Raw genomic sequence first — 15,900 nt, 5'->3', positions numbered from 1 at the left:
ACTAGTTTAAAAATAGTGGCTGTTTAAATAAAGAGGCAAATAAAATCAGAACAGTTCTTTCTGATTACCTCAAAGCTCCAAAGAACTATGATTATAGTGGCTTGCATTTAGTCACCCAAAGTTATCTTTTGAAGGATGGTACTTGCTCATCAAGTACTTGTTTTGCTGCACAAATATGAGTGCTTGGGTTTGAAATCCTAGAATCCACATAAAATGCTGGCTGTGGCCACACACTTAGAACCCCAGCAGTGAGGTACGGGGTAAAAGAGAGTGGAGACAGGCCAGCCCCTGAAATTCAGTAGGCAGCCGGCCTAGGCCAGATGATAAGCATCAGGTTCACTTAAGAGTCCGCCTCAAAATATGAAAGGTTCAGAGCAAGCATCATGATATGCACACGCTCGCATGTGCGCACGCACACACACATACACACACACACACACACACACACACACAACTATAACACAACATGTATCCACAGAAAGTAACCTTTAAAAATTTAAGCCTTGTCTTATGAAAATACTTTTAAAACTAACAAGTATTAACAAACTGCTTTTAAAATTCTACTTCCTTTAGAAAACTATATATATATATATAGTAATTATACATTTAACTAAAAATTATGCAGAATTAAACAAAATATGTAAATTAAGATGAGTACTATAAAACTTTTTATTACAGTGACTTACTGTTCAAATTCAGACTCAAATATATAGATTACAAAAAAATGCAGTATTAGTATCCTCGGATGCTTTTATTTATGCATGTGTTTTTGTGTGTGGATTATGTACATTTGCATGCAGCTGAGTGCAGAAGCCAGAAGAGGGTGTCAGATCCTTTAGAAATGGAGTCCTAAGCACCCAAGGTAGGAAACAAAGACCAGTAGATGCTTTTAACTAACTACTGAGCCATTTCTCCACTTTGCTACTGTTTCTTCACCAGCCGGCTCCAGAGCTTTCACAATGTACAGCTTCACTTCCTCTCACCACTGCTACTGTCTTGCACTACCTGCTCTAGTTTACTGGTTCTAGCAAGTCCACAGCCAGACCCTGCCTATCTGCTTTCCACTTGCTGACAGGCAAGAGGAACATAACTGAGTTGTGAGTAATCGGTAGGAATATGCAATTGCTTTGACAAAATAAAACAAAAACAAAACTGAATTCACACAGAAAAATAACGAAATAAAAAGCGGTATTATTTTAAAATATTCACACACAAAAAGAACTAAGAAACAGAATGAGGAGCAACATGGATAGCTACACTGCTAAAGTTAACAAGAATGAATCTGATGATATTCTTAAATACAGTTAGCCAATCAGCTAACCTGGACCTTCTAGAACTGCTTAAACTATTCCTTTCCTAGTTTAACCCTGAGAGCCAAGGATCAACCTGAATATAAAAAACATAGTTAAATTCCAGAAGACAATACTTCTCTAGCTTGAAGCTACCACTTAGGTACATATCAATTGTTCTGTGATGGATATTAATTTTTTTTTATCACCCTTAAAATACTTAGAATAAGTCAAAGTTTAGTTACTAATAATATAAACTAATTTTTACTGGTAAGGCAAAATGAGCATTAAGCCAATTCTTAGATAACCATGAACATCATTAATAAAATACTTAGTAATATATGTATAAAACACATGCTCAAAAGCTTTTACATATTTTCTTTATTACTTAAGATTTCAGGAGATGGCTCAGCGGTGAAGAACATTGGCTGCCCTTCCAGAGGACTTGGGTTCAATTCTCAGCACCCACATGGCAGCTCACAACTGTCTGTAACTCCAGTTCCAAAGGATCAGACATCCTCACAGAGACACACATGCAGGTAAAGGTAAAACACCAATGCACATGAAATTAAAACAACAACAACATAAACAACAACAAAATTTACTGAGAGATTCCAAACTTTCTATGATTTTCGAAAACCAAAATTTCTAAAGTTCACTTAATAAGTACATCTTAGGATACCTTAAAAACAAAACAAAATAAACTCCCAAAGTTTTGTTTTTGGGAGTTTCCATACAACATCACAAGGATATTAAGTTTCCTTCTTGCTCTTGGCTTGATTTAAAATATGAACAGACATTTGTAAGTGAGAAACCAACTACTTAAAGACACTTAAATGTAATCATGTGTGAAGCAAGTTCTGATACAGGAGTCACAAACATGTACTATGAAAAAGAAACTCACCACTTTGTACATATCTGTTCTGCATACTTTTCTCCCTGAAAACGTTAGGACTCCTTGCCAGGACGGCCTGCAACAAGACTGGTATATCGCCTTCAGGATCATCACTGCCAAGGTTATCTTTCAGTTCTCTGGCATTGAAAAAAATTATAAGCATGATTATAATCTTAAGAAGATTTACAGAAAAAACAAAAACCATATGACTACAGGAGGCCAAAGGTATGACTTTCAAAGATGTAATCCCCAGAAGAAATGAAATTATCACAGAATTCCTAGACAACCCCCCACACTTTTTTATTTTTCTAAGGCATGGGGAAAGCTGAAATCATAATTGTATGGAATAATGAGTTTTCTAAAGAATATTCATGTTAATTTTAAGAGAATCTTTTACATACTACTCACTAATTAAAAACACAGAAGCAATGATGCTGTTAAGATGCTATTTGGACGTGGAATATATTGACTGTCCCTCATGTCTGAACACGGGTGAGTGTGCCTTTCTTGGACTTGTTCTCCCAATGATATATGCAAAGTTGATATCCTGACTAAGAGAAGCCATACAGGTGATGTCATTTTTCTATCTTATTCTGTTTTTTCAAATAAAATCATGGTAGAAAGCAGAACCAAACAAGTGATAAAATAAATACAGTGGCAATTCTCAGTAAACATCTAAATAATTAGCAAATTAAACTAGATATGCCTGTTTGGAAAGAAACAGGATCTTCAAATTTTACAATCTCCCATCCAAATATTAACCCTAATCCTGCCTAGCTTCTGAGATCAGAGAGCCTTGGGCATGGGCATGGTGGTATGGTAGTAGACTCAATTTTCCTTTCTAAATATCACTTTTCTATACACTGCTTAAACAGAACTGACGTCTGAAAGTTGTCTTCTGACGATCATACACTCACTCACCCTGGCATGTACATGGGCATGCATACACGCATGCACAGAAACTCACTGGATCCAACAGTAAAGATCTAAAAGATGGTGCCCAACAGTAAGATTCAATAAATTCCAGAGAACTATTTTAAAGGAACTTCCTATAAAATAAATCCTAATTTTTTAATGTGTCTTTTTGTACCTCTTTAAATATTCAGGGAATACTGCAGATTGTGTACAGGCATAAGCAACTGTTAATATGTACTGCACCCTTTCTCTAAATAATAAATCTTCAAATTTGAAAATTTAATAAAGAATGGAAGAGTATATAAATACTATTTAAATAGGTTACAACAGGATAAAAGTGATAGATCTTGAGAAACATTTGTTATTATATGTGTGCGTGTGCAGGCATGCACACGCCATGACACAGTGTGGAGATGAGAAGACAGCCCTGGGGAGTTAGTTCTTCACTTCCTTCCACCTTTATGTATTTTAGAACTGAACTTAGGTCAGTAAGCATGCACTTTATCCACTGAGCCATCTCACTAGACCAAGATTTTACTTTTAAATAAATTTTTGTGTTGTTAAGATTGTAAAATATACATTGCTTTCTAGTGACAAACATATTATGTATACTCTTATTGTTTAGCTCATTTTTATTTTAAATTCTATTGTATGATAATGCACATCTATGTTCAAATGAAAAAGAATTATTTTACTTTCCATGGAGTTCATTTTGGAGTTCTTGTTACACTCAGCATCATACTCTGGTGTCTAGAGAATTTGATTTCTAACAACATTAGAAAAGGGGAAGATAAGTTTTATAAGCACATTGAAATCTCTGTGTGTGCAGACGATACCAAGATCATTTCTACAAGTTGAAGAGATCAGCAAAGACATGCCTGGGCCAAAACTGTTGTCACAAATTGACTATGGCTACCTAATCTCTTCAGTGTCATATCAAAACTGGCTGTATTTTCACTTGGTTACTGACATTTTCTTTCCTTTCTTTTTGAGACAGGGTTTCACCAAGTAGCCTTGGTTGGCCTGGAACTTGTTGGGTAGACCAGGCTGGTTCTGATTCATACAGATCTGCCTGTTTCTGAGTGCTGGGATTAATGGTATGTACCACCAACTCCTGGATCAAAACTGAAATTAAAAAAAAAAAGGATGATTGTACACTTTGGCTTGTACGTAATTCTAGTGTTGGGGTGTCTGAGGCGAGAGATGGGCAGTGGGTCTGAAGACAGGCTGGGTGCAGGGTGAGACTGTCTCAAAGGCCCAAGGGAGCTGGGGCTAGCCACATCTTCACCAGCAGAGCCCAGGCCGAGCATGCACGGAACTCTGCATCTGACGGCCAGCACCACATAACCTAAGCGTGGTGGCACACACACGCAATACCCGCACTTGAAGAAGGAGCAGAATAGAAGTTCCAGAACCTCATCAGCTGCATAGCAAGTTCAAGGCCGGCCTGGGATACATGAGACCTGTCACAGACAACAATAAAAGAAGACAACAGACTGCCCCTCGCCACAAGTACAAATCTGAAAACTTTGGAAATTACTTAAAAAGGAATGGTGATTTTTCTTAGTTAAGACCAAAAACTTTTTACTCTTAGATGTAAAATTGAGATTACTTACATGTGATCTGTTGATACCTGGTTGAGACTATGGACAAGCTGTGAAGCCAAATTGTCATCCCTACAGGCCAAAAGGCAGTTCACCTCTTCTGCTATTCGTGAGTTAAAGAGCAGGCTCTTTGTAGTCGTAGCAGGTAAAGGAGATGGAAGAGGCAGCTGGTTCAGGACTATTTAAAATAAAAGCAGATTATTAGATACTGACTGACTGCAAGAAATCTTTATATACTATGTAAATTTTAAGACTAAAAATAAGTTGTAAGTATCAATGTGACAAATGACTGAAAAACATTATTCTTCACTCTGTAAAAAAAAACTCAATCAACCCAAGAAACCACCCCTCCAAAACCACCACAGGCCATTGCAGACTATAACACTTGGGGTTACTTAGCTGCTGCTCCTTTTCTTTCTTTTTTTTTTTTGATTTGTTTCTTGTTTTTTGAGACAGGGTTTTTTTTTGTGTGTAGGCCCCAGCTGTCCTGGATTTGCTTGGTAGACCAGGTTGGCCTTGAACTCACAGAGATCAACCTGCCTCTTCCTCCCCTTGTGCTGGGATTAAAGGTGTGCACCACTGGCTTCTTTACAGTCATGCTTAATTTTCATTTAAAAGCACAACTTTGAGAGGTAGGGTTAAGAAGCAGCTTATCGGAGCAGTAGCACACTTAGACAAAGCAGGAACAATACCTGACTACACCTGATATGTTGTTTGAAAGCTTAAGGATAGAAACAACTAGCTCATAGTAGAACACTCAGAGTACAACATTCCTGAAGAATAATAAAGAATTCTTCATAAATTCCAAAATCTTTTTTTGCTGGGCGGGGATGGTGCACGCCTTTAATCCCAGCACTGGGGAGGCAGAGGCTGGCAGATCCCTGTGAGTTCGAGGCCAGCCTGGTCTACAAACTGAGTCCTGGGCAGCCAAGGCTACACAGAGACTCTGTCTCAAAAACAAAGCAAAATCTCTTTTTATCATTCTACTCTAAACAACAAACAAATAAACAAATACTTTATAGCTTAATTTCCATTATTTAATGTAAGCCCACTTCATGGGAATTTGTTTATTTGCCTAAAGGTTAAGAGATCCAACTAAAATATATGTATCAGAGCGCTCATGGCACAGTTTTCATTAATAGAACCACAAAATAATCAATTGTTACTTCACAGAACTTACCATGAAGACAAGCATTAAAAATGTGGGTATACCTGATATGAAAGGCAGAAAAACCAAAGAAGGCAAGCAGCATATATAGTTTGCCATGCACACACATTGCGTTTCTTGCCTTACAAATAACAAAAACTAAAGCCTGTTTCACTGTTCCCTGCAGAGTAATGATAATCCAACCACCCACTTTCTAGTGATGTGAGCTTCCTACACTCAACTGAAAACACACACAAAGCAAAGCCCAGGAAGGGGCTCTGAGAACAGATGAAAACAGTTCTGGAAGCTACCAAAGTTATTTTTTTTCACAGATTATTATAAACTTTTATAATGCAATAGAAAAAGGTATCTATTTTTTCATTTTTCTTTTTTACCCTTCCCTTTGTCTCTATTCCTATACACAGAGTAGTATGACACTGGGGCAAACACTTGGGAAGATTCTATATCATTACCCAGGAAAAAGAACAGTTATAAATATCTACAAAATAAATATCCTTAACATTCTGTGTTAACTAAATTTCCACCTATTGGCAATGATTTTTAATTCTTTAGTGTTCAGGGTAAAGTGGGCCCTCATATCAATAACATATATCTGTAACGAACTCCAACACATAATTCAACATGATATTAAAAAATCAGCACCACTAGAATTTAGGTAAGATGGGCTCTCAGATTCTTATTTTTGGAGAGCAATTTCAGGTACTGTTTTTGTAAAGGCTTTCTTTTAAAAGTCCTTATTTTTAAGGTCTTTAAAAATGATCACACTACCATTTCCTTAGGAGTCTACAGAAGGAATCAGAAATTAAGTTTATATACTAGGTGGCAGCATTAATTATGTACTCCCACACATACACCAATCAAATATATTATATATTTATGACATTACAGATAACTTTGTGTTTCTAAAAGGAATGTTGGCAAACAAGAGAACTTAAATTAGATAAATTATGCAAACTTACGGTCCGTGAGACTAGCGATCCCCGCAAGAGTAGTTATGGGGACATGGGGCATATCCCCATTCATCCTGAAGTTCGGGAATGGTGTTGCCTATGAAAGTACTCAGTTCAGGTGCCAGCTGTCATTACTTTCCATCTCCCAAACTCTGCAACACACACACAAAAAGAAACCCATATAAGTATTTGTGGAACTGTGACAAATATATGACCAGTAGAGAGATGCTTAATCATTTAGAAACATAAAAAAAATCTCAACTTTTATTTGCTCAATGTATTTAACAAGTCACCCATAAATACCAGTTGCTACCCACTCAGCACTGCAAAAATGCTTTGCATACATTAAAATTTAGGCCTCACAGCAACCCAGGTACAGCAGGGCACAATTGTTTTCTGAATTTTACTAATAAAAAAAAAAATCCCATGGAGTTTAAAGTAACTAGTGGAGCTGGGATTCAAACGACGCTCTTTGGCTCCAGAATCCGCTCTTAACTTCTGCTGTATATACTGCCAGAGCAGAGGCCTCAGCCAAACTGGATGAACACTCATTGCTTTCCAAATTCTAAATCAATAAAAGTTTTACTTAATTAACTGGCTTCAATTTCTTGTCTAGTTAGTTTTCTTTTCACTCTGTTATATAGACTTTACTTTCCTACCAATCTACCTTTTAAGATTCTCTTGTAGTCTTGTGTTTTCATGTGTTTGTATCTCTTTAATATAGTCTCCTTATCTAAAAAGTTTTATTGTCCTTTATTTTAAATTCTACAATTCAATATCAATTTCACTCTACAGCCATTTTAACTTAGAATAGCTTTGAACTTATGCCATTTATTGCCTGATGTTCTCTTGATAAATTACTACATAATTACTATATTTGATGCATCTCTTCCCAGTGTGTAAGCTGTTACTGTGTTACTTGTTCATATATGTACAGCTGTGTCAGTGTGTGTGTCAGTATGTGCCTGCAGGTCAAGGCACACTCTGCAGAAGCCGTTCTCTCCTCTACCACGTGGGTCTTGGCTTGGGGCTGGTGCTTTTTCCCGAGGAGCCAGCTTGCCTGCCCATCTTCTGCAGTGTCATACAGCATGGTTTTACTTGTTAGCTAGGTTAGCCTCCAATGCCTGATTCTTCTCTCAAGTTCCTGAATTACAGGTAGGTGTTAAGTCATGTGTGGCTTGTTTCATGTCATTTTTGTGAGAATATTTGATTCTCACCCCGCCTTAGTCTTTCTAACTGATGCATTGTACTAATAAAAATCAATCATATAATCAGTATGCAACCACATAAATGGACAAGGAATGGTATTAACTAGTGTTCTCTCCCACTCTTTTTTGAAAAAAATATTTTAGTATGATTGTGCATATATGTATGTTTACCATATGAGTGTCTGGTGCTCTCGGAGGTCAGAAGAAGCTGTTGGATCAGAACTTGAACTACAACTGAACCTGAGTCCCCTGTAAAACATCAAGTGCTCTTGAACTGCTGAGCCATCATCCCAACTCCTTTACTTTTCTTTTGCAAATAACTCAATTGGTTCAAGCATTTAATATTTATGATAAAATTCATCCTCTTTCTCTAAAAAAAAGTATGTATACATACATAAAGGATACTATGAAAATTTGAATATTTTCTCCTTGAATGTTCCAGATTTTTTTTTCCATCTTAGTTTCAACTTATGGCTTCAGTAATGTTTTTGCATGTAAGATAATATAACATTTCAATAATCTGTCCATTAATTAAAACAAGTTTTTATTGAATTACTTTAGTATATCCTACATCAACTATGGCACAGGGCTAAACTAGAAAACTAAATTGTTTAGTCTCTGTTATATTTTATTATTAATATTGCTTTTCCTGTTTCAGTACTGGGAACTGAAACCTGGGCCTTCAGCAAACGTCCATCACTGGAGCTATACTTCTCAGAAATCTTCTAGTTTAAATGTTTCCAATTTCAACACTGTATTTGTTAGTTACTTTTAAGAGTTCCTCTAAAAGACTTTGAGTTATAAACTTCTTAACAGTTACTAGATGTAACTGGCTTCCCTTATCACACATCTCAACCCAACTTTGCAAGCAAAATGGTTTAACATGTCAAGGCAAGTGCCAGAAAAAGCGTAAGGATCTGAGTTGCAGTGTCACACAATGGAAGGACACATCTAACTCCATGTAGTCCTCTGACATGTACAGTATGCTGGCGCCCAAGCATGTGCACATGGACATGGATGGACACACACACACATACCACACTCCAAACAAAAATTATTATTATTATTTTTAAATGTATTTATTTATTTTAGCTGGAGTTACAGACAGTTGTGAGCTGGCATGTGGGTGCTAAGAATTGAACCTGGGTCCTCTGGAAGAACAGCCAGTGCTCTTAACCTCTGAACCATCTCTCCAAACCCAAAACATTATTTTTAAAAGTATATATTAGTATTAAGAACCTTCCCCATGTCTTAAATTATAAGTTTAGGCAAACAAGTTACATAAAATATAAGTGTATGTCTTGGCATTTCCAAAGTGAATATCCATAGCATCACCAGACAGAACAATAGTGTGCAATTCCGTCTACAGGTAATATTTTTAGGAAATATTCTCAATGCGGCTGGGGAGATAATCCAGTCTGTAAAGTGCCTGCAGCATAGCATAAGGACCTGGACTTACCCTCAGCACTTGTGTCAATACAAAACCGTATCTTGTATGGGGGAAGCACATTTACTTGTTAAGAGCATCTGCTGCTTTTCCAGAGGACCTGAGGTGGGTTCCAAGCAATCACCCTGGGTGGCTCACAGCTACCTGATACTCTAAATCCACAGCACCTCTCTTCTAGCTTCTGGACCCAGGCACATAGTCCACCCCCCCTCCCCACAAGGTTTTAAAAGCCGTGTGTGTTAGAGTGCACTTACAGTTCAGTGCTGAGGAGCAGAGATAGGTGGATTCCTGGGACTAACTAGTCAGCTAACATAGCCTACACAGGCAACAAGAAATTCTGTTTTGTTGTTGTACTTCTGTTTTTAAAGTTGGCCTGAGTGAGGTGGAGCACCATCCTGGCACTCAGAAGGCATAGGCAGGCGGACTCCTGGGAGTTTGAGACCAGGTTAATTTACAAAGGAAATGGAAAGGGAAAGGGAAGGGAAAGGGGAAAAGGGAAAGGGGAAAAGGGAAAGGGGAGGAAAGGGGAAAAGAAAGGAAAGGGGAAAGGAAGGCAGGGAAAGGAAGGAAAAGACAAGAGACTGTGCATATCCACACTCACATATGTGCCCTGTATAGAAGAATATACCCTGAAGAACTGATCATATATATACATGGCTCAAAGCATGCACACATATATCAACACAACATTGTAAAGCATTTTAGTAATGAGCAACGGGCAGAAAAGATATCTGCTTATTAAGCAGCTACTATATTATAAAGGGTATTTTTTTGGTTTTTTTGTTTTTGGTTTTTAAAGCACTCTGGTGTACTTTCATCTAATCTTTGATGAGTATCCTGATATACAGAGAAGGTGAGAATTTACCTGAGGTCATAGATCAGGGGCCAAACCCAGGCCATCAAACACATGAACATCTTGCATAACTAAAATGCATCATCAACATTGTCACAATATATAGCCAAAGAAAGGGGGGAAACAGAAAACAAAACTGGCTATTTAAACTCTTCCATTGGGCAGCCACAAATTATTTAATATTCTGTACCTCCATTTCTTATGTATGTAAGAGGCAGGCAATTATTCTAATGTTGTTGGGAGAATGAGATTAATTAATACATGTAATGCTGTAAAGTACTTAGGTTTCTCTATTTTGCTTGTTATGTTATCTCAGACTGTCACATTTATATATATACTACACACACACACACACACACACACACACACACACACACACACACGGTACATTCTTTTTCTAATACTGTTGAATGGAGAGTTAAAAGTTAGATTTGATCAACAGTTCACAGAAACCTATGCAAGTATTCTCTGAGTTAAACACGGCATCCAACACACCAAACATTTCTACACTATTTGGTCCTTCATGATGAAGTATGTAATATCAATTTTGTGTTGCAGAAACTATGCTAGGCAAAAAAAAGGACTGTACCACATGTTAAAGAATACTAGATAAAATATGAAGGATGTATTCATAAGCACACTGACCAGAGCATATGGTCAGAAAAAAAAAGCCTCCAGAAGTATATTATACAGTGTTGATTCTCTCTTCCCACAGCCTTGATATAAACAATCTCAAGATTCCCTTTAGGAATAAAGCAATAATCAAAAGGAAGATGGGATACCAGTGAGAGAGAATGAAAGCAAATGTTCTGTGAGAAGACTATAGTTACAGTATATAATAATGGTCCAATTTTGGACTTAAATAATCTAGGTTAAAATGCCAATGTAATATTAACAGGAGCTTTCTGAAGTACAAAGCTGACGATTAAGAAATGGACAAGGTTAGTGAGAATTACAGCTATGCAATGGCAAAGTTATTGAATCGTCTACCCAAGGCCTTAGTACAATCAATGCCAGCACTGCAAAAATAACTCACTTACCCTCCCAAAAATGAAGATTAGTTCAGTAAGTAATTTATACTCAACACAGATTAACTATTAAATAACCCAAAATAAAAATAAAGAATGTTTCAAAAAACTGGAGCTTTTCAGCGTTGGCATGATTCTACAAGAGGAAAACTCCAAAGCTGACATCATATGGCAGTGACAGTTATGACACGGGCACATCTGGGCTAGTAAAGATAGCTTGCTGAGCCTGTGGCAACCTGAGTGTGATCCTGTGTAAAGCACAACAGAACTCCAGAAAGCGTCTTCTGACCTCCACACACGTGCCATGGCATACATGCTTGGCATACACGGGCACACAGACTAAATAGATGAAGCACAGGCAGAAAAAAAAAATACTGTTTAAAATTACCTTCAGGCTGTGTATGAAACATAATGAGTTTTATGATTAGACTTGCGGCTCATCCTCAAAGAACCTCACTATGTGTTTACAAATATTCCCAAACTAAAACAAAACAAAAAACCCCACACACATCACACTCAACATCAAAATCCACAACAGCTCTGATACCAAGCATTCTGGATCAGGGCTACTAAACCTACAAAAACAGAAGCAAAAGGAAGGTAACACTGCAGTAGGAGGTTTCGTTTTAGGCACTTTTTACCTGCCAGCCATGTATGTATGTATGTATGTATGTATGTATGTATGTATGTATGTATGTATGTATATGTGTATATATCTATATCTATATCTATATAACATAAAAAGCTTAAGAAGGTTATCATAGTGATTATCTTTATTTCCTATATTAAAACTTAAGTCTTAGGACCTCAATAGCATGTGACTACATGGGTAGTTAAGCAGAGGTGGGATCTGAACTTGAGTGCTCCTTTTCTTTCATGGCTAAGTTATCTATGTATCTACCTACCTACCTCAAAGATAGGCTCTCCTAATGTAGCTGGCCTTGAACTCACAGGCCTTTCTCCTTCAGCCTAACCAAATACTAGGATTACAGGCCTTTGGTACCACAATCAGCCTGAATTCATGTGTTTCTAAGACAATTTTATATTCTTGGGCATATTAAAAGGCTCTAAGGCCTGGATACAAGAAACACCACACTTATGTCAACAACAAAAAAAGCCAATAAAGGTACAAAAAATGGGTAAAATTTCTTTCAAAAGATAAATACTTGTTTAAGTTCTCAAAGAAAACTAGAGCCTAGCCAAAGAATAGAATACAAACAATCTGATGCCGTAATTCAAAATCTTCATACTATGTGATTATAAGATTATTTTGATCTCAGACCCAAAGTTCATAAATATGGACCATTAACTAATTGGTGCTTTTTTTCCTTTGTTAATGTACATTTCTGGGTAGGGATAGGAATAGTCTAAAACTAGCACATTTTAGGACTAGGGAGATGGCTCAGTGGGTAAAGCGCTGGCCTGCCTGTAAGCCTAGCACTAGGTTAGGAATAGACGGATGCATCTTGGAGGGAAGAGCTAGCTGGGTGGCCAAGCTCAAAGGTCAGTGTGAAACACTGCTTCAAAAAGTGGGAGAAGTCACCGGGCGTGGTGGCGCACGCCTGTAATCCCAGCACTCGGGAGGCAGCGGCAGGTGGATCTCTGTGAATTTGAGGCCAGCCTGGTCTGCAAAGTGAGTCTAGGACAGCCAAGGCTACATAGAGAAACCCTGTCTCAAAAAATAAATAAATAAATAAAAAGTGGGAGAAGTGACTGAAGAAGATACCTCCACATCAACTTCTGGTCTTCACACAGACACAAACAGACAGGCAGATAGGCACACGCGCGCGCGCGCATACACACACACACACACACACACACACACACACACACACACACACACCTACCTGGGCCGGCCACACACATGCATGCACATACATACTTGAACACACAGACACACACACATGCAATATATTTCATTACTTTAGTTAATAGTACATTTAACTTATGAATGGCCTTAAATTCATCTTGGAAATATGTGGGACATAAATCTTCAAAAGCTACAGAGGTAAAATAAACCTATGTTACACTAATCATTTCACTTTAGTGAAACTACCTTCAGATTCTGTTTCCCGATCTGCTACTCAACAGATTTTTTCCCCCCACATTCTACTCAGACATGGATGAGTGGGCCCTCTCCTTTAAAACATTTCTGCTTCTCTAAAATTCCAAATTAACACCATTGAGTAAGAAAAGTATAAAATGGAACAAAGCTACTTTGAGACATTTGTCTCACTTTTGGAAGTCCCCTGCAGTCATCACAGTAAATATTAAGAATGTCTGTGTATACGTGCCTAAGTCATATGGTTCTATTATCATATGTACAATGAAATGCACATATGCAACATAGAAGGGAAACACATCACTGAGTTCATTATATCGTGAAAAGTTACCACTAAGCGACTCAGGTTGGGATTTGCAATTTTCCAAAAGCAGTTTATAAAATGAAGTTCTGCTTGCTGAAAAACAAGAGTAAAAATTTTCCTTGATATTTATTTTCTTTCCTCCCCCCTCCCCTCCCCCCCACCCAATTATTTCATGTGAACTGATTTTAAATAGTGGCAATTGGATATAGTAGGACCAAGTAGTTAGACAAGTCTAATCATCTCAATATACAAGTATACAAACTGCATCAGGGGGGGAAAAAGTCCTGAATGCCAGAATGATAACTTCAAAATGTAGGGAGTGGAGTTTTGGGATGTGGCTCAGTTAATGGAGTGGTTGTAGTGCATACATGAAGCCCAGGGTTCCATCCCTAGCACCTCATAAATAAGTTGTGGTAAGCACATGCTTGTAATCTCAGCACTTGGAAGTACAGGCAAAGGGAATGCAAGTTCAAGGAAGCCCTCTGTTACGCAGGGCTACATGACACCGTGTCTCAAATAAGTAAGTAAATAAATAAGTTAAATAAAAATATTTCATAGAAGAAATATTAAAATGCTACTAGGATTTGGTTTGCTAGTCTATCTTCCCTCAACATAAAAATAATTTGTCTTTTTAATGCTGCAAACGAAATAGCCTGTCTCTTAAGCACTGCTCCCCCAAACTAAGACTATCTGAAAAGGCTGTTTCTTAAACAGATGGTATTAGAAGTGCAAAATAAACCTATTATTTTATTTCTTTCTAATTAAGTTTTGGCTTAACAGTTACAGGTTTGGAACAAATCATGCTTGAATAATATGAAATTTTATCTGTAATCTAGGGACTCCACAAGAGGGCACACTTTCAACTACTGTTAAGTGGGAAAGTTTAAAAACTCAAGACTTAATAAACTACTGCAAGGAAAGTTGGCTACATTTTCCAGACTGATGACTCAATATCATTAGAAAGCAAGAATAATGAAGTGTGTAATGTTTTGTTTAAGCACTCACACGGTGAAGCTTTTTTTTTTAATGCATGCAAAATTTAAGAAAAACTTAAATCTGCACCCCTCCCCCTTGTTTTTTGAGACAGATTCTCCATATACGGCTCAAGCTAGTTGTTACCTCAAGGGTAGACAGGCATGCCCAACTCTGGCCTACAAACCTTTACAAGAAATTGTGGCTACTTTGACTTTTTTATCCTAATATGACACAGACCTTTGAGCAATTAATTAATTAATACAACTCAGTGTGGCAAAAAATGAGATTCTGATAATTAGTAGATTCTAGCTAAAGAGGTAAGATCAGAGGCTGGAGAAATGGCGTGGCAGCTAAGAGCATTGGCTGTCCTTCCTGGAGACCCCACATCTGACTCTCAACATTCACATGGAGACTTAGACCATCTGGGATTCCAGTGCCAGGGCACCTAACTCCCTCTTCTAGTCTCCATGGGCACCAGGCACATACAAGGTCACAGACATACATGCAGGCAAAACATCTATATACATTTAAGATCATTAAGACAATTACTCAAAAAATAACTTGAAAAGACTATACAGATTATAACCAAAACCACCATGGATTATATATGCATAACCTGCATCTTTTTTTTTTTGTTTGTTTGTTTTTTGGAGACAGGGTCTCCTGGAGTAGCTTTGTAGACCAGGCTAGCCTCGAACTCAGCGATCTGCCTGCCTCTGCCTCCCAAGTGCTGGGCTTAAAGGCGTGCAGCACCACGCCTGGCTGCATAATCTGCATCTTAATCGCAATCTCTCTCTCTCTGAAGATACCATTCATGCAATCCTTTTGCGTTAATGTTTCTTATTACTGAGTCACTCTATATAGCACAAAATACCTACTTGGTGTTAATGTTCCCTGTTGTCAATGAAACGAAAGGCTGATTCTCCAATTACTGCTTACTAGCACTGTTTTTTTTTTTACAAAGTTCTTTAGTGTCTATCTTCACCTCAAAATTTTCTTGAACCCACAACACTATTTATATATTCACTCATGTCATTTTTCCAAATGCCTCACCACAGTCATCACAACGGCATTGTTAAATTCAATGAACAAGCCAGCCTCAGGCCCCACATAATCTGTCTCAACAGTCAACACAACTGACTCCTCTCTGAATAATCCTTCCCCTTATCTCTCAAAACAACAACATAAACGTCTCTGACGGT

The 15,900-nt window shown here is 37.6% G+C and overlaps 1 protein-coding gene across 2 annotated transcripts in view; it reads right to left on the bottom strand.

The window, feature by feature from the left end:
- Positions 1 to 15,900, bottom strand: part of NIPBL (NIPBL cohesin loading factor) — a 151,721-nt gene that overhangs the window by 85,141 nt on the left and 50,680 nt on the right. For both annotated transcript variants that reach the window (XM_084781108.1, XM_084781109.1), the window contains exons 2-4: positions 6,831 to 6,973; positions 4,716 to 4,881; positions 2,194 to 2,321 (exon numbers count right to left, since the gene is read on the bottom strand). In XM_084781108.1, coding sequence (XP_084637234.1) covers positions 2,194 to 2,321; positions 4,716 to 4,881; positions 6,831 to 6,894 — 358 coding nt within the window. In that variant the 5' untranslated portion in view covers positions 6,895 to 6,973. The remainder of the gene's footprint in view (positions 1 to 2,193; positions 2,322 to 4,715; positions 4,882 to 6,830; positions 6,974 to 15,900) is intronic.

This window comes from Acomys minous, assembly GCF_964271855.1.
Source record: "Acomys minous genome assembly, chromosome: 5".
NCBI classification, from domain to species: domain Eukaryota; kingdom Metazoa; phylum Chordata; class Mammalia; order Rodentia; family Muridae; genus Acomys; species Acomys minous.
The sequence above is the reverse complement of the archived record's forward strand: the minus strand, read 5'-3'. Positions and strand labels throughout refer to the sequence as shown.